We start from the raw sequence: 26,196 nt of genomic DNA, 5'->3' as shown, positions 1-26,196 counted from the left end.
ATCATCCTCGTCGCCCTCTTCTGAACCCGCTCTAACTTGTCTATATCTTTCTTAAAATGAGGCGCCCAGAACTGAACGCAGTATTCCAGATGAGGCCTGACTAATGCAGAATATAGTGGGACTATTACTTCCCTCGACCTCGAAACTATAGCTCTGTTTATGCATCCCAAAACCGCGTTTGCCTTTTTTGGCACAGCATCACACTGCTGGGTCATGTTCAATTTGCGATCCACTACAATTCCAAGGTCCTTCTCACACGCACTACTGCTAAGCCAGGTATTTCCCATCCTGTACCCGTGCATTTTGTTTTTGTGGCCTAAATGCAGAATCTTGCATTTGTCTTTATTGAATGTCATTTCATTAATTTCAGCCCAATTTTCTAGTCTATCCAGGTCCCTTTGGATTTTATTCCTGTCTTCCATTGTGTTAGCTATCCCTGTTGGCTTACTAGGCAATACTACCAATGTGTTTTTCATCAAGTCTGACAAATGTTATGTATTAAGGGGAGATCAAGTGTGCTTGCAGGGAAGCCTGAATGATTCACAGTTTGTAATAAAGAGCAGTCAAGCAGGGTGTGCTGTGTTAAACGCTGAGGCACAGACACATCAAGGCTGCGTTCATGAGTGGCATCAGAGGCTGGGGCATGCAAACTTTGACACGATAAAGAAAACCCCAATGCATAGTGAAAACATGCATTTGAAAGACTGTGGACAGTTACTAATGGATTGTGATACTTGCCATAAAGCAAAAATGACAATTGCACCCATAAACCGGGAGACTGAAAGGACCACATCAGCTCCCTACCAGCTAGTTCATGTTGATTTATCAGGGCCAATAAACACTTCACGAGGAGGTGCGAGATTCTTTATGGTAGTGGTAGATGATTTTTCAAGATACACTCATGTTTATTTGCTCAAGCATAAAAGTGAAGCTGAGCAGAAGCTGAAACTGTTCATTAAGAGAATCGAAACTCAACATGGTGTTACTGTGAAAGCGATACACTTGGACCAAGGGGAGTGATTCATGAGTAAAGCATTGCATGAAGTGCTGGCAAGTAAGAAAATAGCACTTAAACCTTCCACCGGGGTTGCAGAGAACAAAAACAGGGTGCTTCAGGAAGCATTGAGAGCCATGTTAATGGATTCCAGTTTAGGGAATTCTTTCTGGGCAGAGGCAATTTTGTATGCGAATTACATTCACAACAGGGTGTTACACAGTGCCATTGGAATGTCACCTTATGAGAAACTCACTGGGAGAAAACCGAAAATACAACACATTCAAAAATTTGGAGCTAGATGCTGGATCCACATTCCACAGGGAAAAAGAAGGGGCAAACTTGCACCCAGTGCACAACAAGGATTTGTTCTGGGGTTTCAGAATGCATATTTCAGAGTTTGGATTCCAGAAACACAGCAATTAATTCTGAGCAGAAGCATTAAAGTTGCAGAAAAGCCTTGGGATCAAAAGCAAACAGTCATTCTTACAGGGTCAGCTGACACACAAGCACAAACACAAGCACAAACATTTAAACCAAACCTTGACATAAAAGTGGAAGGCACACAAATTCCTCTTAGGGATGCATTAAATGAACTCATTTGTGGGAAACAAAGATCAAAGAAACGCAAGGCTGAGGAAATGGAATGTCCTGCGCAGGCTGTACCAAGCACCAGCTCAAATCGGGGGGCTGAGAGAGCAGAAGCTCTAGTGCCTTTAAGATGTTCTGAGAGATCAAACATTGGCAAACCGCCTGATAGATTCACGGTAGGATTAATAACCAGTCCTGGAATGCATAAGGAGGTTGAAATGGATCCTGAGACATTGTATCTGACTTGTGTTCAGCCAAAGTTTGATTGAATAAAGTTCTAGCTAAATGTACAGAGATGTTCTGAGCTGTACTGAAATGTAAACTGAGTCTGTATGATGCAATGTACTGAAATGTATTGCGAGATGTATTGTAGAAATGTATTACTGTTATTGTTATTGTTGTAATGGAATTACAGACATGATGAAAGGGGGGAATGTTGGCTTACTAGGCCGTACTACCAATGTGTTTTTCATCAAGTCTGAAATGTTTCAAGATGTATGGGAATGGTTCTGTGTTATCAGCTATTCCTGGCCTGAGAGAGCAGACATTCAAGGCCAGACAGGTTGTCATGGTAACGGGAGATAACAGCTGGGAAAGTTGTGACAGCATGCTGTTAGTTCTTCCTTCTTCTGTGTGTGTCTTTGAAGCAAGCAGCTCTACCTAGTTCTATCTTGAAGGGGGGTGAAACTCTACATGTATCTACTTTAAATGCCTTGGCCATAATGTCTTAGTAAAGACTCTTAAAACTTTCTCAAGCCTCTGTGATGCTTCTTTACCATCTTACATCCAACGTAACGTGTTGTTTCATGCAAGAAACCGCCAAACATCAACAGGGTTATGGGCCCAGATCCACAGCGCGTTACACAGGAGTAAGTGGCTGGTCTGAACGGCAGACGGAAATCCAGAGGGCAGCGTGATTGATTGTGCCAGACAGAGGTGAGCAGGATGGCTGCTGTAAACATGTCTGGAGGCTTGCCGATGGAACGACTTACAGAAAAGAATTATGGCAGTTGGAAGCCAAGGATGCGTGCTTTCCTAATAAAAGAGGATTTATGGGAAGCTATTGAAGGTACACCCCCTGCACCCCTGACAGCGGCCTGGACACGGAACGATGAGAAGGCGCAAGCTTTTATTACTCTGGCTTTATCAGACTCTCAACTGCTACACGTGAGAGATGTTACAAACGCCAAACAGATGTGGGATGTGTTGGAGGCCCTTCATGTGCAGCAGACCGCGGGATCTAGATTGTGTTTGGCAAGGAAGCTGTACCAGATGCGCTTCACGGGTGAGTGTGAAATGAGTGAGCATCTCACGGAATTCAGACGCTTGTTTGCAGAGCTGACGGACCGAGGCGTCGAGCACTCTGAACTTCAGAAGTCCTATTTGATCCTGGCTTCACTCGATGGGAGTTGGAATAATTTTGTTATGGGAATTGAAGCCATGCCCGATGGAGGGCTCAATCTTCCGTTTATTGAGGAAAAGCTGAGCCAGGAATGGCAGCGGAGACAAGAGGCGAAGAAAAGTGCCGTGCCGAAGGAGGCAGTCGGAAGCAAGCAGGATTACAAGCACGAGCAGCAGCGGCTAAAGGCTTGTTATGTTTGCGGGGCTCGTGGGCATCTCCAGAAAGACTGTGCAGTCAAGCGAAACTCCAGGGACGGAGGCTGGAAGATGCATAGCGGCAGTGTGAACTTTGTTTGTAAACAGAAGTCTCAAGATTTAGGACCTGTTGACTGGATTCTTGACAGCGGTGCGAGCCATATATTAATTACAGACAGAAGTTTGTTTTACACGTCTACAGATGAGCAGGACTTTGTTCAACCAGCGGATGGATCGCAGAAGAATGTGGAGGCTCGAGGTCTGGTGAGATTTGATAAACTTGGAATACTGTCAGATTGTTTGTTTGTACCAGAACTGTCTCATAACATGTTGTCTGTGAGAAAACTGACCAGTTGTGGATTTTCAGTGTTGTTTGACAGAGACAAATGTTATGTATTAAGGGGAGATCAAGTGTGCTTGCAGGGAAGCCTGAATGATTCACAGTTTGTAATAAAGAGCAGTCAAGCAGGGTGTGCTGTGTTAAACGCTGAGGCACAGACACATGTGTATCTAATTTAAATGCCTTGGCCATAATGTCTTAGTAAAGACTCTTAAAACTTTCTCAAGCCTCTGTGATGCTTCTTTACCATCTTACATCCAACGTAACGTGTTGTTTCACGCAAGAAACCGCCAAACATCAACAATCCCTCCCAGTTTTGTATCATCCGCAAAATTCATAAGGCTTCCCTCCACCCCATCATCTAAGTCACTGATAAAAATGTTGAAGAGTATCGGCCCCAGGACAGAACCCTGTGGCACTCCACTCGAAACCTCCTTCCAGTCCGAAGCAGAGCCACCGACGACCACTCTTTGAGTACGGTTTTCCAACCAGTTGTGAATCCACCTGACAGTATTTCCATCTAGTCCGCATTTGACCAGTTTGCTAATCAAAAGGTCGTGGGAGACTTTGTCAAACGCTTTGCTGAAATCTAGATAGATGATAGATGATAGATAAATGGGATGAATGAGCAGGTTCCCAGATGACAGGATGGGGGGGTGAGAGGAAAAAGCCATCATGACAAATCACAAGGACATTCTGTTTGGTGTGAGACACCCCCTTCCCCCTCAAAACATTGTGATGGTAGGATCGGCTTGGGAGTTGATTCAGGGCAGGATTTTCACACAACACATAGGCTGCCTACCCTAACCTTATGTCCTCCAGATACTTTGGGCTATAGTTCCCATCATCCCTGGGAGCTGCAGACCAGCAGCTGCTGTCCAGCAACATCTGGAGTGTCTAACATCAGGTACTGCCATGTGCCCTCTACATCATATCCTTGCTGATGGAGACAAGGTGCTTGCAGTTCTGCGCCCGACTGTATGCCCCTTTGATCCCTCTAGACTCATTAAATCTAGCAAAGGAGGTTTCACTGGTTGCGTCCAGAGCATGCATGAGATAGTGGTCACTGTCGCCTTGGTATGGCTTCTCTTGAAGAAGCTGGGCCTAGACCTTTTGGGTTGGTTTGTTTCTGATTCTACAACTACCTGGGAGCACTCAGTCCAGCCACTCCCATAGCATTGCATTCATCTGGGAGGAACGGCAACAACAAAACATCCTCTGCCATTTGTCTGCCCAGTTTTGAAATTGACCCATTTCTCTGTGTAATACTGATGAGGTAGTAAATTGCCTGTTTCCCAAAGGACACGGGCTTTCTGATTAAAAAGTCATGGCCTGGGATGAGGTATTAAGAGGAATGGATTGGACAACGGCTCCATGTTTGTTTGTTTTTCCAACAAGTGCTAAAACAAGATCAGGGGCCAGGAAGTGACAGAAGGATGGAGAGAGATCAGGGTCCCATGGAACCTACCGAGGAAGGAAGTCCCTGTTATGGGTAGTGTTGAAGGGCCCTGGTGTGGAAGCAACCTATGAGAAGCAGGCAGGTTTGGCTCTCACCCCAGCATAGCCTGAAGGCTAACACTATAACCAGAGAACCCAAACTGTGGTCCGCGAGCTTTATTCAGGTGGTCAGTGAAGAATGGTGGGCACAGCGGCTGTGAATGGTGGGTGCAGTGGCTGCTCTGATGTTCTTAGACTCTGGTGGTCTGCCCAGAAGATGAGCAAGATGGACCGGAAGTGACAGGGGAGGAGGCACTTGAAAGGAGGGGAGAGAATTAGCAGCAAAGTTCATGGGAGGTGAGAATTAAGGAGTTTAGTCTTGAAACCATACAGTATCTAGCACAGCTCCTGACAGTGGCTACAACAGGCAGAAAAAGACATGCAGTGGTTTACCAAGAGCCTCAGCAATTTTCAAGTGATCCATAGGGAACAAATGTCTGGATCACACCGCAAGGGATGGGATCCGTTGGCCAGTGCCTGTTAGAAAGCATTCCACTGACCTAACAGGCCAGTATTGATTCGACTTTGTTCTTTGTCCACTAGCTGCTACTTTTACCAATCCATTTTTCTCCTTGCAAAATAAAACAATAATATTAATATCAATATTTTGAAAGGAAATATCTATTTATTTAATAGATTTAATCCGGCCTTTCTCCCAGAAGGAGCCCTGGGCCTATGGCTCCCCATCTCTGTCATATTTCAATATTTTGAAAGGAAATATCAATAACTAAAGTGGAAAGGAAATATTGATACAATTATCGTTCTTAATATTAATATTTTGGATGCAGATTTTTTTTAAAAAAACTATTTTTGAAAATAGCAGCAGAAAATCCTACATAAAAATCCGACCTCCAACGATACAGAGTAAGCAAATCAATGAAAAATTTGATATCAAATCTGAATTGAGTGAAATGCTAGGACATTACTAGATACCACCGTTATAACTTCTTTAAGGGGGGGGATTAAAGCAGTGGATCACTGGTACAAGGGTAGGTTGGCTGTTGACAGAAAGAGCTGCCATTCCCTTTGTGTAGGGAAAGCCAGTGGCCCTACAACAGAGATTGGGAGCCACAAGCCCGGGGCCCGAATGCAAATCACCAGGCCTTTCAACCTGACCCACAAGACTCTTCCCTGGCTACACACACTCCTGAGTCACAGCCCTTACCAATCTTGCTCTTGCACCTTCCATGAGTGCTTTTGCCAACTCTGATCATGCTTTGTGCTTGCTTGGATGGAGGACAGAGAGGAATATGTGAATGTGGAGGAACTAGCCTACTGTATAAAAGTAAAATTCACATTCATTGCCCCCTTTTGTCTCTGGCCCTGCCCACCACTGGATATGGCCCCCAGAATGCTGCCCAGAAAGGAATGTGGCCCTCAGAATCCAGGAAATGGCTGCATGTTGCTGCCCACTAATTGTGTGTACAGTTAAAGGGACACTGCATGAAAAAAAGATGGTTGCCTTTGTATGTATAATAGTACATATAATTACCCAGGAAACAGTATGCTGCTGCTTCCTGGAGTATCTTGAAAAGCATTTTTATCTGGCATGGTGAGCCATGCACTTTGTAGATGCACCACATGGTCAGCGTGTTTTTGTGGCGGTGGTCATCTTTCTGCTCCACCGTGCTATGGAATGACTTGACTTCTCAGGCACATCCAAGATGGTGGAAGTAAGCCACTTGAGGCCAGAGTGCCAGGAGGAGGTGTTTAATTGTTTTAGAAATGGGACCCAGGACAGGCTTAAGGGGTTTAAGGGGGTCCAACTGATAGGAGGAGACCATACGCTGGCACTTTGCCACAAGCTCCCTCGACCATGCAGTGGGGAGGATAGAATCTGCCAATTTAGGTTTCTCATTTTTCCAATCTTGAATTCAGTTCATCACATTTCTATATCAGTGTGATTTTTTTTAAAAAAGAAGTCCTTTGGAAATTTGTCAGCATTTTATTGCACAATTCTATATGGAATTTTGATGATTTATTTATTGTATTTCATACCCACCTTTCATCATGGTGGGTTACCACCAATAAAGACACTATGCAATGAAAATAACTCCACTCATAATCCCAAATTGCCATTTTTGCAAGCAATTTTCTATGACCTGGGAGACCAGGATTCGAATCTCCACATAGCCATGAAGCTCACTGGGCAACCTTGGGCCCGTCACTGCCTCTCAGCCTCAGAGGGAGGCAATGATAAATCCCCTCTGAATGCTGCTTACCATGAAAACCCTAGTCATAGGGTCACCATAAGTTGGAATCGACTTTAAGGCAGTAATTTACATTATTAATGTATTTTGTATGTTTGTAATGCATTGTGTATGCAACCAGAATGATCAAGGGGATGGAGCGACTCCCTTATGAGGAAAGGTTGCAGCATTTGGGGCTTTTTAGTTTAGAGAAAAGGCAGGTCAGAGGAGACATGATAGAAGTGTATAAAATTATGCATGGCATTGAGAAAGTGGATAGAGAAAAGTTTTTCTCCCTCTCTCATAATACTAGAACTTGTGGACATTCGAAGAAGCTGAATGTTGGAAGTTTCAGGACAGACAAAAGGAAGTACTTCTTTACTTAGCGCATAGTTAAACTATGGAATTTGCTCCCACAAGATGCAGTAATGGCCACCAGCTTGAATGGCTTTAAAAGAAGATTAGACAAATTCATGGAGGACAAGGCTATCAATGTCTACTAGCCGTGATGGCTGTGCTGTGCCACCCTAGTCAGAGGCAGCATGCTTCTGAAAACCAGTTGCTGGAAGCCTCAGGAGGGGAGAGTGTTCTTGCACTCGGGTCCTGCTTGCGGGCTTCCCCCAGGCACCTGGTTGGCCACTGTGAGAACAGGATGCTGGACTAGACGGGCCACTGGCCTGATCCAGCAGGCTCTTCTTATGTTCTTATGTTCTTATGTGCATTCCTATGCACACTTTACCCTAACATATGCAATTTTATGCACCTTTTTGGGTTAGGGAACTCCATATACACTTCAGAGTTGCGTAGATTTTGAAGAGTAGCTGTGTTTCAGTTGACATATAATTTTGAAAAGTGCAAATTAAAATGCAAACTGAATCAAAGTTTTCCCCCATCCCTACTCTGGAATCTGCTCCAGAAGAGGCACAGCACACCAGGCACAGCTGATCCCCCAGTCTACCTGATGTATCCCAGGGAAGGTCACTCAGAAAGACATCTGAAATGCTGAGAAGTCTCAGAAATTAATTGAGTGTTTGAAACATTAGACGAGGGTGATGCAAAGAAAGGAGCTGAGGCAGCAAAAGGCCCTGGTGCTCAGCATCTAATATGAATCAAGGAAGCTCTCTGATGCTGTCCCCCTCTGTCGTCTCCACTAAATTGCCTGGCACTCTAATGCTGAGAGTCACAAAGAAGGGCAAATAAAGTTAATATTGGAGTCCAGAGAAAAACAAAAACAGGAGCAGACTCTACAAGCAGTGGAGGCTAGACTGCTAGGACAAATGTGATACTGTCCCATAAACCTGTGGTCGTGTCTGCACCATACATTTAGACAGTGGTGGCTGGTAGCTCCATGTTAGTGAGGAAGTGGGATCTGCTCCGGCTTTTAGTCTGAACTTTCAAGGACCCTATCCAAGGTGCTTCAACTGAAAGCACCTTGGTCAGCTCCTTGAAAGTTCGGACTAAAACCCAGAGCAGATTCAATGCCCCACTGGCATCAGAGCCACTAGTCTCCACTGCCTAAGGCCTGGTTCCCTTGATGACATGGTACAGTCATCATCAGGTGATGTAATTTTGTCTGTATTTCTCAGGCATGTGAGAGAGATGGTAAAAATATTAGCGGTCACATAACAGCTAAAGGGAAGCACATGCTGGCTCCATCCATTGGTTGGATAACCGAGCACCACTAGGAGTTTGGACCCCTGGCTCCAAAGAAGAACATAAGAACATAAGAAGAGCCTGCTGGATCAGGCCAGTGGCCCATCTAGTCCAGCATCCTGTTCTCACAGTGGCCAACCAGGTGCCTGGGGGAAGCCCGCAAGCAGGACCCGAGTGCAAGAACACTCTCCCCTCCTGAGGCTTCCGGCAACTGGTTTTCAGAAGCATGCTGCCTCTGACTAGGGTGGCACAGCACAGCCATCACGGCTAGTAGCCATTGATAGCCCCGTCCTCCATGAATTTGTCTAATCTTCTTTTAAAGCCATCCAAGCTGGTGGCCATTACTGCATCTTGTGGGAGCAAATTCCATAGCTTAACTATGTGCTGAGTAAAGAAGTACTTCCTTTTGTCTGTCCTGAATCTTCCAACATTCAGCTTCTTTGAATGTCCACGAGTTCTTGTATTATAAGAGAGGGAGAAGAACTTTTCTGTATCCACTTTCTCAATGCCATGCATAATTTTATACACTTCTATCATGTCTCCTCTGACCCGCCTTTTCTCTAAACTAAAAAGCCCCAAATGCTGCAACCTTTCCTCATAAGGGAGTCGCTCCATCCCCTTGATCATTCTGGTTGCCCTCTTCTGAACCTTTTCCAACTCTAGAATATCCTTTTTGAGATGAGGCGACCAGAACTGTACACAGTATTCCAAATGCGGCCGCACCATAGATTTATACAATGGCATTATGATATCGGTTGTTTTATTTTCAATACCTTTCCTAATTATCGCTAGCATGGAATTTGCCTTTTTCACAGCTGCCACACACTGGGTCGACATTTTCATCGTGCTGTCCACTACAACCCCGAGGTCTCTCTCTTGGTCGGTCACCACCAGTTCAGACCCCATGAGCGTATATGTGAAATTCAGATTTTTTGCTCCAATATGCATAATTTTACACTTGTTTATATTGAATTGCATTTGCCATTTTTCTGCCCATTCACTCAGTTTGGAGAGGTCTTTTTGGAGCTCTTCGCAATCCCTTTTTGTTTTAACAACCCTGAACAATTTAGTGTCATCAGCAAACTTGGCCACTTCACTGCTCACTCCTAATTCTAGGTCATAAATGAACAAGTTGAAAAGTACAGGTCCCAATACTGATCCTTGAGGGACTCCACTTTCTACAGCCCTCCATTGGGAGAACTGTCCGTTGATTCCTACTCTCTGCTTTCTGCTTCTTAACCAATCCCTTATCCACAAGAGGACCTCTCCTCTTATTCCATGACTGCTAAGCTTCCTCAGAAGTCTTTGGTGAGATACCTTGTCAAACGCTTTTTGAAAGTCTAAGTACACTATGTCCACTGGATCACCTCTATCTATATGCTTGTTGACACTCTCAAAGAATTCTAGTAGGTTACTGAGACAGGACTTTCCCTTGCAGAAGTCATGCTGGCTCTGCTTCAGCAAGGCTTGTTCTTCTATGTGCTTAGTAAATCTAGCTTTAATAATACTTTCTACCAGTTTCCCAGGGACAGAAGTTAAGCTAACTGGCCTGTAATTTCCGGGATCCCCTCTGGATCCCTTTTTGAAGATTGGCATTACATTTGCCACTTTCCAGTCCTCAGGCACAGAGGAGGACCCGAGGGACAAGTTACATATTTTAGTTAGCAGATCAGCAATTTCACATTTGAGTTCTTTGAGAACTCTTGGGTGGATGCCATCCAGGCCTGGTGATTTGTCAGTTTTTATATTGTCCATTAAGCCTAGAACTTCCTCTCTCGTTACCACTATTTGTCTCAGTTCCTCAGAATCCCTTCCTGCAAATGTTAGTTCAGGTTCAGGGATCTGCCCTATATCTTGTGAAGACAGATGCAAAGAATTCATTTAGCTTCTCTGCAATCTCCTTATCGTTCTTCAGTACGCCTTTGGCTCCCTTATCATCCAAGGGTCCAATCGCCTCCCTAGATGGTCTCCTGCTTTGAATGTATTTATAGAATGTTTTGTTGTTGGTTTTTGTGTTCTTAGCAATGTGCTCCTCAAATTCTTTTTTAGCATCCCTTATTGTCTTCTTGCATTTCTTTTGCCAGAGTTTGTGTTCTTTTTTATTTTCTTCATTCGGACAAGACTTCCATTTTCTGAAGGAAGACTTTATGCCTTCCTTGACTTTGCTCGTTAACCATGCTGGCATCTTCTTGGCCCTGGTGGTACCTTTTCTGATCTGCGGTATGCACTCCAGTTGAGCTTCTAATATAGTGTTTTTAAACAACTTCAAAGCATTTTCGAGTGATGTGACCCTCTGGACTTTGTTTTTCAGCTTTCTTTTTACCAATCCCCTCATTTTTGTGAAGTTTCCTCTCTTGAAGTCAAAAGTGACTGTGTTGGATTTTCTTGGCAATTGGCCATTTACATGTATGTTTAATTTAATAGCACTATGGTCACTGCTCCCAATCGGTTCAACAACACTTACATCTCGCACCAGGTCCCGGTCCCCACTGAGGATTAAGTCCAGGGTTGCCGTCCCTCTGGTCGGTTCCATGACCAACTGGTCTAGGGAATAGTCATTTAGAATATCTAGAAATTTTGCTTCTTTGTCATGAGTGGAACACATATGCGGCCAGTCTATGTCTGGGTAATTGAAGTCACCCATTACTACCACATTTCCTAGTTTGGATGCTTCCTCAAGCCTCAACATCACAGCAAAAAGAACATCAGCTTGGCCTCTTCATTTGGCCAGGTGACTAGGGACTGCTGATGTCTATGGGTTCACATGTGTTTGTTTGTGCATTAGGGATGTAAGACAGCATCGTTTTCCATTGCACCCAGTATTTGTCATGTGCAGCACCGTTTCCATTCCATTGCAATTCACCTTCTACCAAAAGCTACGTTATTTGGGTTGCTGTCCCATGTGGCGAAATTAAGAATTAGGTAAATTACATAACTGACATTGTCATTATGTTATTCCACCCCCAAGACACAAGGCAAATGGGGAGGGGAAAAACACTCGATTGCATATCATTTGAGGATTGAAAGTAACAACAACAGTGAATACTGATTGTATTTGCTGGATTGATTTCCATTCCAGACATAGGATGAATAAGTGAACACCAACAATTTCCTCTCGCATTCCACTTCCATTCTCCAACATTCCGGCTGCGCATCCATTTCTGCAGTCTATTGCAAACCACTTTGAAACTTGTTTAATCCAGAGTTAACTAACCCGCGGCCCTACAGATGTTGTCATCCAAAACAGCTGGAGGGGTCCAGTTTGGGGAAGGCTGGTCTAGTTAACTCCTATACAGTGAAGGTGGGTCTTCCTCCCATGATCTCACTACTGTAACCCTGTGCAAGATGGAGGCAGGTACGCAGCTTGTTTTACTGCTCTCCTAATAGTTCATTTTAAGAGTTTAAATAAGGGCTTAGGCAGCTGGCAGTCAGCTCACTTGGCAATTCTCCTGTTTTCCCTTCCTTGAATTTTCACTTGTCGGCTAGAACTTTATTACTAAATGGGTGTAAATCTGCCACTACTAAACATAGTGTTTGGGGAGTATCCAGCATTTGAGTATCCTCGCAAGCAGAAGCCTGAAGAGCCCAAGACGTCTCCTTATCTTATCTTAAAGCCATAAATCAAAATAGAACATCTCTCTTCCTTTGATTTCACGACATGGTTTTAACAAGGAAAAAGTGTAAAGAACTGGAGGCAAAACCTCAGCTAGACGAGGCTCCTTTAATAGACTCACAACCGAAGATTACTCAATTCTTCCCAACTACGGTAACTGACACCCTCCTCCCTGGAGCAGAGTCTTTTACATCACCTCCCTCTTCGACCCCAATTTTGGACTGGTCCCTAGACCACATAAATGATATTTATGACCTGAAAGGAGACTCTTCCTCCCTATCTCTTGCAAAGGAACTTGCACTTGCAGACCGCCATCTTCCTCCAGTTTCTATGACGCCTATCACGGAACCGGCACAAATAACTTCATCCCCTCCTGATACAGGCAGGACTGTTAGAAACTCCTCAGCTCCTCCCTCGGCAGTAAAACTCAATAACAACTCCCTGATAGGATGGACTCTCTTGACTTTAGAAGAACTCGAACATATCAAAGCCTTCCTTTCTGAGTGCAATGCTCTCCTGAACACTCTGGTGACAGCTGCCAAGAAGATAAACCTTGGCAATGTGAATCAAGCAGGGGATGCCAGTGACACACTCCCAAGGAAGCTGAATGTCAGGTCAAAGAAGACCTCTTCCCAGCTCCCTCAATCGAGGACAGGAACGGCTAAGCAACATCCAACCTTCAGTCATCGAAGGAATGCTCTACAAAAGAAGCCAAAGAACATTAAGAATTTCAAATTACCTTACTATAAGAAACTAAATTACAAGCCGCTTTTCACCCTGCTGAAATCTTTATCTAATGAGCCCCCCCACCCTTCTAGAGGGAATCGCCCTCCAGTGAAATCTAAGGAACAGGAAAAGGCTAAGGGGAAAGAACTGGCTGAGTCTGCCCCCATTAATCCTCCTTTGCGCGTGAGCGACCCGCCTTTCCTTCCAACTGCTCGGTCCCTGCTCCATAAACCGGTTCCCTGTTCTAACTTTTCTAGGGCTTTACAGAAGGAGTCTTCACACATTTTTCCAGCTAAATCACTCTGGAATCTGATCTTGATTCAGAATAAATTGGTTTTCCTTAACTATCCCAAGCCTCGTCGAAACCAATCGCAACATCTTTGTAAATTTCAAGCTTGGGAATTTTTGGAGCCCTTTTTTCCAGGTCAGCTTCACCCTTCTGATATCTCACATATCTATTTCCTCTTTAACAACCATAAGACTGTGAGTGCAATTGTCTCTTTCAAGAAGCCTTTTATTGTAAAAATGGTTTACGGTCTAAAGGAGCGGCTAGAAAGTACTGGCATATATATTCGGAGGTATTTTGAAAATGTGGCCCCACTGCAGCCCCTTTATCCTCTTTTCCAGGCACCTCTGATTCATAAGAGAAGGACTATTCTTCATTCGGCTAGATCTGAAACAAGCATGGTAACCCACTCTCCAGTCACTTCCCACTCCATTATTCCGCTGGAAGTTCAAGATCCTCTAACTGCTTTTCCTGAAGATTCATTTGAATCAGAAGACCTACAGCTGCTGGAAACCTTTGGAGATCTACCTAGAGAGGAACAGCTTGCAATAGTCCAAAGATTGGACCGTCTCAGAATGAAATTGTCAGCCCTGCAAGCTAATAATTCTAATCAATCTAAACATGGAGGGTCGGACCATAGGACAGCCCATCCCGACAGGATTACAACCGCTGCTAGATTAAAACCTTCTAATGGCCCTTCTTGGACAGACATGCGTCGCCTAGACCCAGAGGAATTGGGCTCCCCAGGAAAGTCCTCTTGCGTACCTAAAACCTTGCCATGCTACATTGGTCCACCACTTTCCAACGTTTGCATTCGGAGATCGGAAATAGACCAAATTACTCCCCTACAGAATGCTATGGAATGACAAGAACGGTACTCTGACAAGGCGACCCCACCATCGGTAAAGACTCTTGCAGGCAGTGTAGTTCCACCCTCGCCCTTCACAAATTTCATTTCCTGGAATATAGCAGGCTGGAATAACAAGGTGGTTGACCTGGAGTTTGTTACTTATCTCCAATCATTTGATATAGTTTGCTTGCAAGAGACATGGTTACTTGAGGAAAGTCCCATTTTAATTGATGGCTTTAAATCTTGGTCCAAACCGGCTAAGCTTTCAGCCAATATGGGACGTGGTAGTGGCGGCCTCGCGACCTTGATCGCCACGTCCACTGACGTGCATGTTGTGGAATTACCTTGCTTGGCTCCCGACTTTTGCCTGGCTCTTCAAATAATACCATCTTCTGATTTCCCACCCTTCATTTGTATTAATGTCTATCTCCCCCCCTTACGCTCTTCACAAGTGATGTTGATGTGGCTGGAATTGGATAACTTTATTGACAATCTCATATATGTATACCCTTCATGCCCACTGCTTATAGGAGGGGACTTTAATGCCAGGATGGGCGCTAGCTACCCGAAAATCTATGATATTCTTGACTTTTCTCCCAGTGATATAGCACTTTTGTCCCGAGTTTCCCGTGATAGGTCCGCCAATAAAAATGGCCTTGCTGTGTTTAGAATGTTGATCAAATTCCAGTTAATCTGCCTTAATGGTACCTACCTGGACTCCTCCAACGGCTTCTTTACTTACATCTGTGGCAAAGGAGCTAGTGTGGTGGACTATATACTGGGGTCTTTCTTATTGATTGGCCTTGTAAGCAAGTTGTCTGTGGGAGATAGATCAGATAGCCACCACCTCCCCCTGAAACTATCTTTCCACGGCCCTCTTTACTATGCTAACCCACAGTCATCGGCGCCGCTGTTGGGCGATCTGCAACGGATTAGACACCTTAAATGGTCTCAAGACATAGAGACTATTATAAGACAGTCTCTGGCTGCTCCCAAGTTAACTGAGTTACGCCAAAAGGCCCTTTCATCCCCTAATGCTATTCATTTGATGTATGAGGAGGTTATTGCAGCCCTTAAACCTCTGGTTTCCTCATCAGCTACAACTAGATCTCATCAGGGCTCTAAATTATGGTACGATAAGGCCTGCCAAACTAAGAAACGGGAATTACGTGCTCAGATAAGACTCACCAGACGTAACTATTCAGAAGCAGCTGTTTCCCGTCTCCTCCTACAAAAAAGGGAGTATAAGAAACTACTCAAAGAGAAAAAACAAGCCTTTATCGCCAATAGTTGGCGCTCCCTGGGCCTAGCCGTTCTGATTCAGAGTTCTGGAGATTAGTTCGGGGAGGTCTGACACAGAATGCTTCTGTGCCAGTCCCTCCTGTTCTCCCGGAAGCCTAGATCTCCCACTTCCATTCAATCTTTGGGAACATGGATTTAACATTCCCCAATATTAATGTAGCCCCCTCAGACCTGCCCCCCTGGCCACCAGTCACTTGTGCGGACATCGGAAATTTAATATCCTCCCTTCGCTTGGGTAAAGACCCAGGAGAGAATATGATACCGCCCGAATTACTCCTCCTTGACCCTTTATGGTGGAGTCCAATTCTTACAATACTTTTTACAAATATCAATTCCACCGGTATCATCCCCCATGGTTGGCGCACCAGTATAGTGGTGCCCATATTCAAGAAAGGGGACCCCACTGATCCACGCAACTATAGACCCATCAGTTTGCTCGATGTGATATCCAAATTATATGGCCGTTTTTTATTAAATAAACTATTAGACTGGGATAACAATCGCTCCATCATTCATGAAGAACAGGCGGGGTTTAGGAAAGGTAGAAGTACACTCGATCATGTGTTTGTGCTTTACCATCTTATAAATAAGACCAAAACAGGGGCACTTAAGTCCCTGTATCTGGCATTTATCGACTTTTCCTTTGCCTTTGATTCAATTGACAGGATGATATTGTAGCAAAAACTCTACCAGATGGGTATCAAGAAGAGATTGTTGTGGTTACTTCAAGCCTTACACCACGACACATCTCTAAGGATCCATTTAGGCCTGAATGGATCCCTTTTTCACGAAATTCCGGTTAAGAGAGGCGTAAAGCAAGGATGTATTTTGGCCCCTTTTCTGTTTAATTTTTTTATTAACGATATTATCCCCTCAATGGTTTCTCCTGCTGTTTTTTCTCCATCACTGAGGCATAGGAAGATCTCAGCATTACTCTATGCGGATGATCTGGTCCTTCTTTCTTTAAATAAGATTGGACTAAAAAGAATGCTGTCTCGCCTACACGAATATAGTGAGGCCCAGCACTTACAGGTTAACTATTCCAAATCTAAAATCATGGTTTGCGGGAAAAATTATAGAGTAAAATCTAATTGGTCACTAAACGGCCAGCCACTGGAGCAGGTCAATGCCTTCAAATACCTAGGCATATGTTTTAGTAATAGACTACAGTGGACTTCCCACCTGGAAAGTATTAAGCTTCAGGCCTCTAGATCTAGTGGCCAATTAAAGAATTTTTTTTACTCTCGTGGCGGCCAATTAATAAGACCAATGATTAAACTCTATGTGGCCAAAATTGTCACCAAAATCCTTTATGGGGCAGAACTGTGGGGCTACTCTGCACGTCTTAGTCTTGAAGTCCTTCAAAACACCTTCTTGAAGCAGCTCATGGGGCTCCCTAAAGGCACCCCATCAGCCCTCATTAGAGCAGAACTTGGTCTCCCTTCCTTAATGGCCAGGATTGACCTCGCATACCTAAGATATTGGAAAAAGCTATCTATGTCGGAGGACTTATCCCTTGTGAAACTGTGCTGGAATGACCAATTGGAGAAAGGGGGCTGGGCTTCTAAATTTGATGAATTAGCAATTCTTTATGATCTCACCCAAAGTAAACTTTTCGGCCTTAATCACATTGAGCTGCGTAATAGAATTTTTGATTATGATGTTCAACAAGATAGAGCCTCGATAGTAGTCGATTCCTTTTCCCCTTGGTTTTCCTATATTAAACCCAACCATGTTCTGGCTCCCTATTTTGACATCTTGACTTGCGCCCCTCTTCGCAGGGCCTTTACTGAACTGAGATTCCAAACAATGCCCACTGCATTCCTCGAAGGCAGGTATGCTGGCATCCCACACGCGGAACGCTATTGTATCAACGGCTGTATGGTTCCTGAAGATCTAGTTCACTATATGTTTATTTGTCCCTTATATCATCTCCCGAGAGAGAAGTTCATAGCTCCTTTCATAAGTTTGAATGAGGGGATCCCCTTCGATCAACTAGTAATTAGTTTATTGTCACAGTGGCACCTGGTTGGCCACTGTGAGAACAGGATGCTGGACTAGATGGGCCACTGGCCTGATCCAGCAGGCTCTTCTTATGTTCTTATGTTCTTATGTCGGCCTCACAAAAGCACATTAAAATCTCTGTAGCCAACTTTGCATTGGCCGCGAAAAAGATAAGAGCAGCACTTGTTAAAACTGTCTAAATTTGTATGGAGTCTTGCCTACATTTTACGGTTTTAAATATTTATCCTGTATAGAAGATTTTAACCTTGTTTGTTTTATATTTCCCCTTTCCCTGTCTATGTTGCACCGGCTTATTGGCTATATGCAATAAAATTTACTTACTACTGTAACCTGTACATGTGATAGATGGTCTGAAGTGGAAAGGTGCTTGCTTTTTCCTGGCCAGGCATGTGTGCCTTTAACAACTGCCCAATAAACAAACTTAGAAAGTGCTGTGTTTCCAGCCCTGTGCATCTTCATGGTCCTTAGCAAAGGAGATATTACACCCTTGTTGCTAAGAGGAGCTCTGTTGTAGCAACAGCAACCACTGGAGTGAGCTGGGAAACAGGTAGCACCTGCAAACAGGTACCAACACTCAAGCTGCCGTGCCCCCAAGAGAATCTCGATTTCCCCCCATGCAGCAGGTGACAGCAGTAAGTGTAGGGTTTGGCTGATGTTGCTTTCCATTAGCAGTGTTCTGTCTCAGTGGTGGGCGGACAGGTGTGATGCAAGACAGAGTCCCTTTGGGGCCTCTTCCAGAAGACAGGTGGGCGCACCTGTTTTCTTTGTGGTTCCGGAGTTTGCACAGTCCCTTTGGATGTTGCTGTTTGGAGTGACAGGCGCCTGGCAACCAACAGAGAGGCATGTTAACCTGAACTCTAGGGGAGGGTTGAAGCGACTCCTGGTCTCTGAATGCTGGAGGATTTTTCCCCCGCCTTAGTGGAATGGCTTAAGGCAGATCCAGACCACTCAGAAAACTGCAGATGGCATTGTATTACCGTCCCTTCTCTGCAACAGTGAGTACCAGGTGGAGAAAGAGAATCCTTATGGTCTTTATTTGGCCTTTGGATTTTTTTGCTGAGGTGAAATGAACTATTTAGGCTGCAATCCTATATGCTTCCATGAGAATAAGTCCCATTGAGCTTCCTTCCTTACGTGAGTAGGCACGTAAATAATGGCACTGTTAAAGAGCAAAGCCCATTGCCATCTACAGAACACATTCAAATTCACTTAGCATATATTAGTGTTATACGTACCCCCCCTCCCCAAAATGTCTAGAAGCAACAGTAAAAAGGTTTGATTTAATTTAGCATACTGAGGATATCTTTGTAATATCTGTTGTAATATCATGTATATGCAAGCAGTGCACAGGAGAAGCAAATAGTTTCCTGGAGGGCTGGGCTGAAATGATATAATAATAATAATAATAATAATAATAATAATAATAATAATAATAATAATAATAATAATAATGATGATGATGATGATGATGATTGATTTTAGAGATTCAGCAGGTAACCTTGCTTTTGGTTTTCAAGCATCTCTTGAAGACCTTTTTATGTAGACAGCCCTATGTACCTTTTTTAATGTTTTGATCAGCCAGTCATTTTAATGATCTTTTTAAATGTCCTTGTAGCATTTATCTGTTGTTGGGCATTGCCATGTTATCTTGTATGAACTGTCAGTGCATAAATACTTTTATAAAAAAACAAACACAAAACCAGTTACACTGTTTGCCAGCCATGCAAGGAGGTAGCGCATTTAGGCTATTGGGGTGGGGTGGGTGAAGGACAGTTTATGGGGAAATGAGCTTTGGGGGCCTGATAATGCTCACCTCAAAAGAGAGATGAAAAGTCCCTGAATTATTTCAAAGGTTGCACTGTGAAAAATTGACACATTCTGATTGGGTCAGAAATGAGCTGAGCTGTCTTCTGATTGGAAGGGGAAGCACATTGACTTATTTCTGAACCAATCCACCATGAGCCAGAGAGGAATTTGCCTTCCTCAAGACCACACTGATACTTGTGAGAGGTTGTGACTACCAACTAATCTCTCGCTAACATTCTTGTCTGTATGCTCTGGGATTGTATTCTTGTGTTTCTTCCTATTAACCGCTAATTTTTCCAGTGCTCACAAGTGCCATTTTGTCAGGGTTGACATCATTTTGTTATGGGGACAGCAGAAACAATGTGCAAAATTCAGTGCTTAATTGGACATTTGTATTAGTTTAGTAACAATCTGGAAGCTTAGATTGGGACAATCAAAATAATTCAGTCCTAAGTGTGATCCAGTGTGGTGAAGGGGTTAGAGCATAGGTAGCCAACACTGTGCCCTCCAGATGTGGTTGGACTGCAACTTCCATTGTCCATGTTGGGTAAGGCTGATGGGGAGCTGGAGTCAAACATCTGGAGGGCACCACATTGGCAACCCCTGGGTTACAGAATGTCAACCTAAACTGAAGAGACCAAGGTTCAAATCCCTACTCACCCATAAAGTGCACTAGGTGACCTTGGCAAATCTCTCAGGCTGATCTACCTCATAAGGTTGATGTTAAGGATAAAATAGGAAGAGAGAAGAGCTATACAAGCTGCCTTGAACTCCTTGGAGGAAAAGTTGGAAACAAATGCAATAAGTCCCTGAGATTCTGATGACGCCGTAGCAGCTATCTGCTGGCTGCAATCAGTGCATAACTGGGTCTGAGTGCTGCAAAACCTGCCATAAAACTGCTGGCATGAAGCATCCTGACATAAAAGACAAGCGCTAGGAAAAAAATGCCTAAAGAGACAACACTAAGAGCATGCCACTGTGAACATCAGGAGTATTCTGGGAAATGAGGGTCGCCAGGGTGGATGATAACTGCCTTTACATGCACATTTTCTTTAGTGATGACTAACTGCCTTTTGTCTCATAGTTACACAAAGATGAGTTGCCACCCCACGATGCTGTGGCTGAGATCCTCCCAGAGAAGCACACCAGGTATAGCAGGAGGCCATTTTATCTATGGGAGGAGACCTTGCTTTCCTCTGGCATATGGATGACCTGGATCATCTCTCTTTTGCCCACCCCACTAATCTTGTTCAAGAATGGAGAGCTGTTGGCCTGCACTATATGATAAGCTCATATAAGCTGATCCAGAACATCCTTCCAATCTAGACTGATCATTTTCTGGCTTAATGATCCCCCCGGGGGCAGGCTGGTATTTGCCGCCAATTGTGCTATTGCGAAAAAATACCAAACCCACACACACATCCGTGGGCAAATTTAGGACTAGGAGTCAGATTTCTCCTCTTCAGGTGATGAGGTTGAGGAACCTGAACCAAAAGGGGAGGGAACACAGGGCCAAGGCCCAGAAGTGCTTCCATTGGATGAGTCTGTGGGGCCAAAGTTTATCCAAAGCTCTTAGTAGTTAAGATTGGAGCCTCCATGTGCAAGGGCAGTCAGCCTCTGAATACCAGTTGCTGGGGAGAGACAATAAGCAAGTTGGGGGTCTATAGCCATCATGCTCACTAGAGGCACTGTGGTTAACAGGATGCTGGACTAGATGGACCTTTGCTCTGATCTGGCAGACAAGTTCTTAAGTTCTCATGAGAGAAAGTCCTTTGAAGTCACCAGGATGAGTTAGGTCCAATCTTCTAACATCTCCGCTACAGCAGTCACCCTTTCCATCTGCCCTCCCTTCAAGAGAGGTGCATGGGACCAACTGTAGACAAATTTTGGGGTACTCTCCCCCAGAGAAAGCCCCTGCCAACCTCAACCTCTGGGAAGTATTACCATCCCTTAGCATAATACAGTAGAAACACAGATTATGGATGGTATTCAATGCTGATCCTACTGAAAGTAGACCCATTGAAGTTAATGGACATGTAACTCAGATTTATTCATTTCAGTGGGTCTCCTCTGAGTAAAGCTAAGTTGAATATCACCTTATGAAACAAGATCAAAATCATAGAGTTGGATCCAGAGTAGGTTAATTGAATTTGGAGAACCACTGACATCAATGGCAGAAGCTAGTCATGCACTAACTGTGCCGCCCTGGACTCCCTTTGGGAAGAAGGGTGGGATATACATTTAATTGTTGTTGATGATAATAAATTAAGTCCCACTGATTTCAATGGGAACTGAGTGCAACTAACTTCCTCTGGATCCAATCCATACTATTCAGTTGGTCCCTCACATATCTAGGTCCCGCATCTTGATCTTGATCATTCCCATGAACTGGGCAAGTTCAGTTTTATATATATACACACACACCATTAACGCAGACTTGGCTCTTTTTTTCAACATATTGATTAATTTTTTAAAAAAACTTGTCCTCAGGAAGATGTACTCACTCTTCCAGTACATAAGAACATAAGGAGTCCAGTGACCCATCTAATCCAGCATCCTGTTCTCAGTAGCCAACCAGATGCCCCTGGGAAGCCCACAAGCAGGACCTGAGTGCAAAAGCACCCTTGCCTCTTGTAGCTACTGTATTTATGGTTTGGGGTGGTGATTCTAATTTATGGCTCTGGTAAATGAAAGGTTTTTGCCCAGGAGTGGGGAACCAGTAATTCTCCAGATGATGTTAGACTACTACTCCCATCATCCTGGACCCTGAACGTTGGCCATGCTGCCTGGGGCTGATGAGAGTTGTAGGCCAATGACATGTTGAGGGCCACAAGTTCCCCACCCCTGCTATAACCCATCTTTATGGATAATGCCTTCACTGGGAGGGCCCAGTGAAGAGATTCTCAGTTATTGACTGATGCATTGTTCTGTTTTTGGCAGGCCAGTCATCGAAGAGGTCCCAGATCTGGTAAGACATCTATGGATTCCTATGCATGTTATGCTTGAAGAATGGGATGGGAAGGTAAAATACAGGGAAGAAATATATAAAATGCCAATGGTGAAATGAAGTGGGGTGAGATGAAGCAGAGGGCACAGACACAAAAACGTGCATTCATTTTGTAACCAATGATAAATTTTACCAAACAGGGCCCATGAGGTTCAACTTACAGAGGAACATTGGACATTGCCCTAGACCAAGTCCATCTAGCTCAGCATTGTCCACAATGACTGGCAGCAGCCCTCCAGGGTTTCAGTCAGGTGACATTCTAGCCCTTCCTGGAGATGCTGGGGATTGAACCTCGGACCTTCTGCATGTAAGGCAGATCTCTGCCACTGAGCTATGCCCCCTCTCAGGAAGAAGAAGAGGGCTTTCAAACAGCCCCATAACTGTGCATTGGCTGCATGCCCAGCAGGGGAGCACACGAGTACAGTCAAACTGAGCAGGATGGAACTCTGGAGCATTCAGTCCTGCTGGTTGCAGGGTGCTCTGTTGCAAGTGCCTTCCCCGTGGGGAAGGCGCTTGGGAAGCAGCACCCAGAAGGACTGAATGGAGGGGTCAATCCTGCTGGCTGCAGGTGTCCATTTTGCCAGCATGTTCCCTGCATGCTGTCTTCAATGCAGTCAGGATTGTCTCCTTCCTCCCCTTCCCTACAGTGTGCTTAATTAGGGTTTTTAAAGCCTTAATTAAACACTAACTCCACTCCAGTTCATGTAGGTCTGGATCTGGGTTGGCTGTTTCTCAGGTTGGCTCAGATCTGGTCCAGGAGAGGCAGCACCATGCACAGCCCTAGTAATTAGGAAAACAAAGTGCTTGGGGAAGAGGCATTTCCCGTTGAGCCAAAAGAACCGCAGATCAGCAAAGTGGCTCAAGTTGTGTTGTGCACGATGTGCCTGTGCTCTCTGGAAATCTATAGGAGAAAGCAGAGCTATTGGAAGTGTTTTAAAACAGCACAGCCTTTTCGATTAGAAGCAAAATGCTGCCCTCTGTAGCAAAGAAGGAGATTTGCAGAAGTGTCCTGCCGAGCCGCTAAAGAAGAAATGCAAGAATAATGCTATTCTCCTTTTGAGTGAGGGGCTGCAAACTGGAAATGGTTCAGGAGATAGATCAATGAACAGAAGTGAGGGGGAGATATTGGAAAGGTAGAAAGGGATTCAGTTTGTTCACACAAAGAGAGTCAACGAGTTACAAACCTTTGGGGTGAAATTCAATGCTAGTCCCACTCAGAATATACCTACTGAAGTTAATGGGCATGACTAACTTAGGTTCATTTATTTCAATGGATTTACTCTGAGTAGGACTTAATTGAATACAACTCTTGGCTTGTAAGGTTTCCGGAATTTATCTGAGTGATGGTCCATCAGTAGACCAAGGATAACCAACATGATGACCTCCAGATGTTTTGGGCTGCAGCTTACATCATCCCTGACCATCGGCCATGATGGCTGGGACTGATGGGGGTTGTAGTCCAGCACCGTGATGGCTACCCTTGGAGTAGACGTTACTGGGTTAAGTCAGAGTGGGGAACCTGTGGCTATCTAGATGTTATGGGACCCATCATTCTCAACCAGCATGGTCAATGGTCTGAGATGATGGGAACTGTAGTCTGGCAACACCTGGAAGGCCACAGGTCCTCCATCCTTGAGCTAGGTAGATCAAACGATCTCGCTTAGGATACGGTAGTGTTATAATCTCTGATCTGGCCACGGTGACACATGCCTTAGTTACATCCCATTTAGATTACTGTAACATGCTCTATGTGGGGCTGCCTCTGAAGAGTGTTCAGAAACTTCAGCTGGTACAACGTGCTGCAGCCAGAATGCTAACTGGGGCTGGTTACAGGGACCATACTACCCCCCTGTTAAAAAAGCTCCACTGGTTGCCAGTCTGTTTCTGGACACAATTCAAAGTGCTGGTGATGACCTATAAAGCCGTATACGGCTTAGGTCCAGGCTATTTATCAGACCATATCTCCCTGTATGAGCCTGCCCAGGCCCTGAGATCCTCAGGAGAGGCCCTTCTCTCAGTACCCACATCTTCTCAAGTACGACTAGTGAGAAGGCCTTCTCGGTGGCTGCCCCTAGGCTTTGGAATTCCCTTCCTAGGGAAGTAAGAATGGCCCCCTCCTTGCAGTCCTTCCACCCACAAGCAAAGACAAGCCTTTGGAATTGAAAGCTAAGGATAGGGCATGAAGGGTGCTGCATTGCTAATGTCTATTATATTATTTTTAAACTAGTTTGAACTTTTTTAGCTATATGTGTGTATGGTTTTAATATTAGAAATAATTTAATCTTATTTTAATGTAGATTTTGTATGTTTTTAATTATATGTATTTTTTATCTGGAAGCCGCCATGAGTTCCAGTTTTGGGGAAATGGCGGGGTATAAATAAAGACAATAATAATAATAATTTTAAATTAATACAAATATACAAAATTGACCATATCAACAAAAATGGTGTTTGCAAACTGTGCTAAAACAGCTTAAAACTATGCACTCATTTCATTGACGTAGGCCTCTGGTTGGCCACTGTGAGAAGAGGATGTTGGACTTCTTTGGCTTGTCTTCTGTTCTTACTTTAAACTCACTTAAATCACAGCACCATCATGACTGCAGGAATAAAATGGCATTTGCTTATGCCCTGATGCTAACCACATTGACTTGGGAATCGTCACCATTTTATTGGAGAAAAATAATGTTTTTAAAAATAAAGAAAATATGCTGCAGCAACCAGCTTTAGCCCTGGTGGGCCCCAGCATACCTATACTGGTCTAGATGCTGCCTCCATCATCTGCCATTCTCTGGGTGGTCATTTGGAGGCCCCTGGGCTGCAGGGGCCTGGACTTCACTGTTGAGGTCCAGCCCTGTCTGCACCCCTGCTGATTCCCAAAATTATCCTTCTTGCCCTCAGTTATCCGTCCTGCTGGCCGGCTTCCCCTGGGCATCTGGTTGGCCCCTGTGAGAACAGGATGCTGGAACAGATGGACCACTGGCCTGATCCAACAGGCTCTTCTTATGTTCTTATTTTCCCATTGCTTTCCTAACTGCAAAAGCCCATTTTTAAAAAATAAAGTATATTTGTTGCACAAGGGTGACAGAATATTTTTAATTGTGCAAACTTAAATTTCTGGTATGTACTTGAATCCCTCCCATAAAATGCTGACAGTCTGGAGAAGCCCAAGAAATAGCCTTAAGATGTACATTTGTTTAGTAATAAATGGAAAATGGCACCAAAAGTGGCCCATTTGTTTCAGTTTTCATTCCTGACAAAATGAATGCCAAGAGTCACAGCTGGGTACTGATGGGGCTTGTTTTTGTTCCCCATTTGTACCCATCTGCCACTCATTGGGGAGTTAGGGAACTAACCTTCTTAAGCCAACAAAAGAGGTATTCTCAACAGCTGCCTCCTAGCAGATGCCAATTTCTTTCCGTAGAAAGTCTGACATGTTGCATCTTTTGCAGGCCATTCTCTGTGTGTGTGTGTGTGTGCGTGCGTGCGTGCGTGCGCGTGCGTGCGTGCGTGCGCGTGCGTGCATGTGTGCATGTATGCGTGAGTGTGTGAGTGAGATGGCTGTTTTGCCCTAGAATGCCCAGGGATAATACAATGGGGTTGTATTCAATGCTACTTCTACTCAGAGTAGAACCATTAAAAATAAACATGACTACCTTAGTTTCATTCATTTCAATGGGTCTGCTCTGAGTAGCACCAAGCATTGGATATAATCCAATGT

General features: G+C 44.3%; 1 protein-coding gene across 2 annotated transcripts in view; it reads left to right on the top strand.

Moving 5' to 3' along the window:
• CCDC33 (coiled-coil domain containing 33) overlaps positions 1-26,196 on the top strand; it is a 181,491-nt gene that overhangs the window by 120,616 nt on the left and 34,679 nt on the right. For both annotated transcript variants that reach the window (XM_061595008.1, XM_061595007.1), the window contains exons 11-12: positions 20,553-20,617; positions 22,409-22,436. In XM_061595008.1, coding sequence (XP_061450992.1) covers positions 20,553-20,617; positions 22,409-22,436 — 93 coding nt within the window. The remainder of the gene's footprint in view (positions 1-20,552; positions 20,618-22,408; positions 22,437-26,196) is intronic.

The sequence above is a fragment of the Rhineura floridana genome, chromosome 14 (assembly GCF_030035675.1).
Source record: "Rhineura floridana isolate rRhiFlo1 chromosome 14, rRhiFlo1.hap2, whole genome shotgun sequence".
NCBI lineage: Eukaryota > Metazoa > Chordata > Lepidosauria > Squamata > Rhineuridae > Rhineura > Rhineura floridana.
The sequence above is the reverse complement of the archived record's forward strand: the minus strand, read 5'-3'. Positions and strand labels throughout refer to the sequence as shown.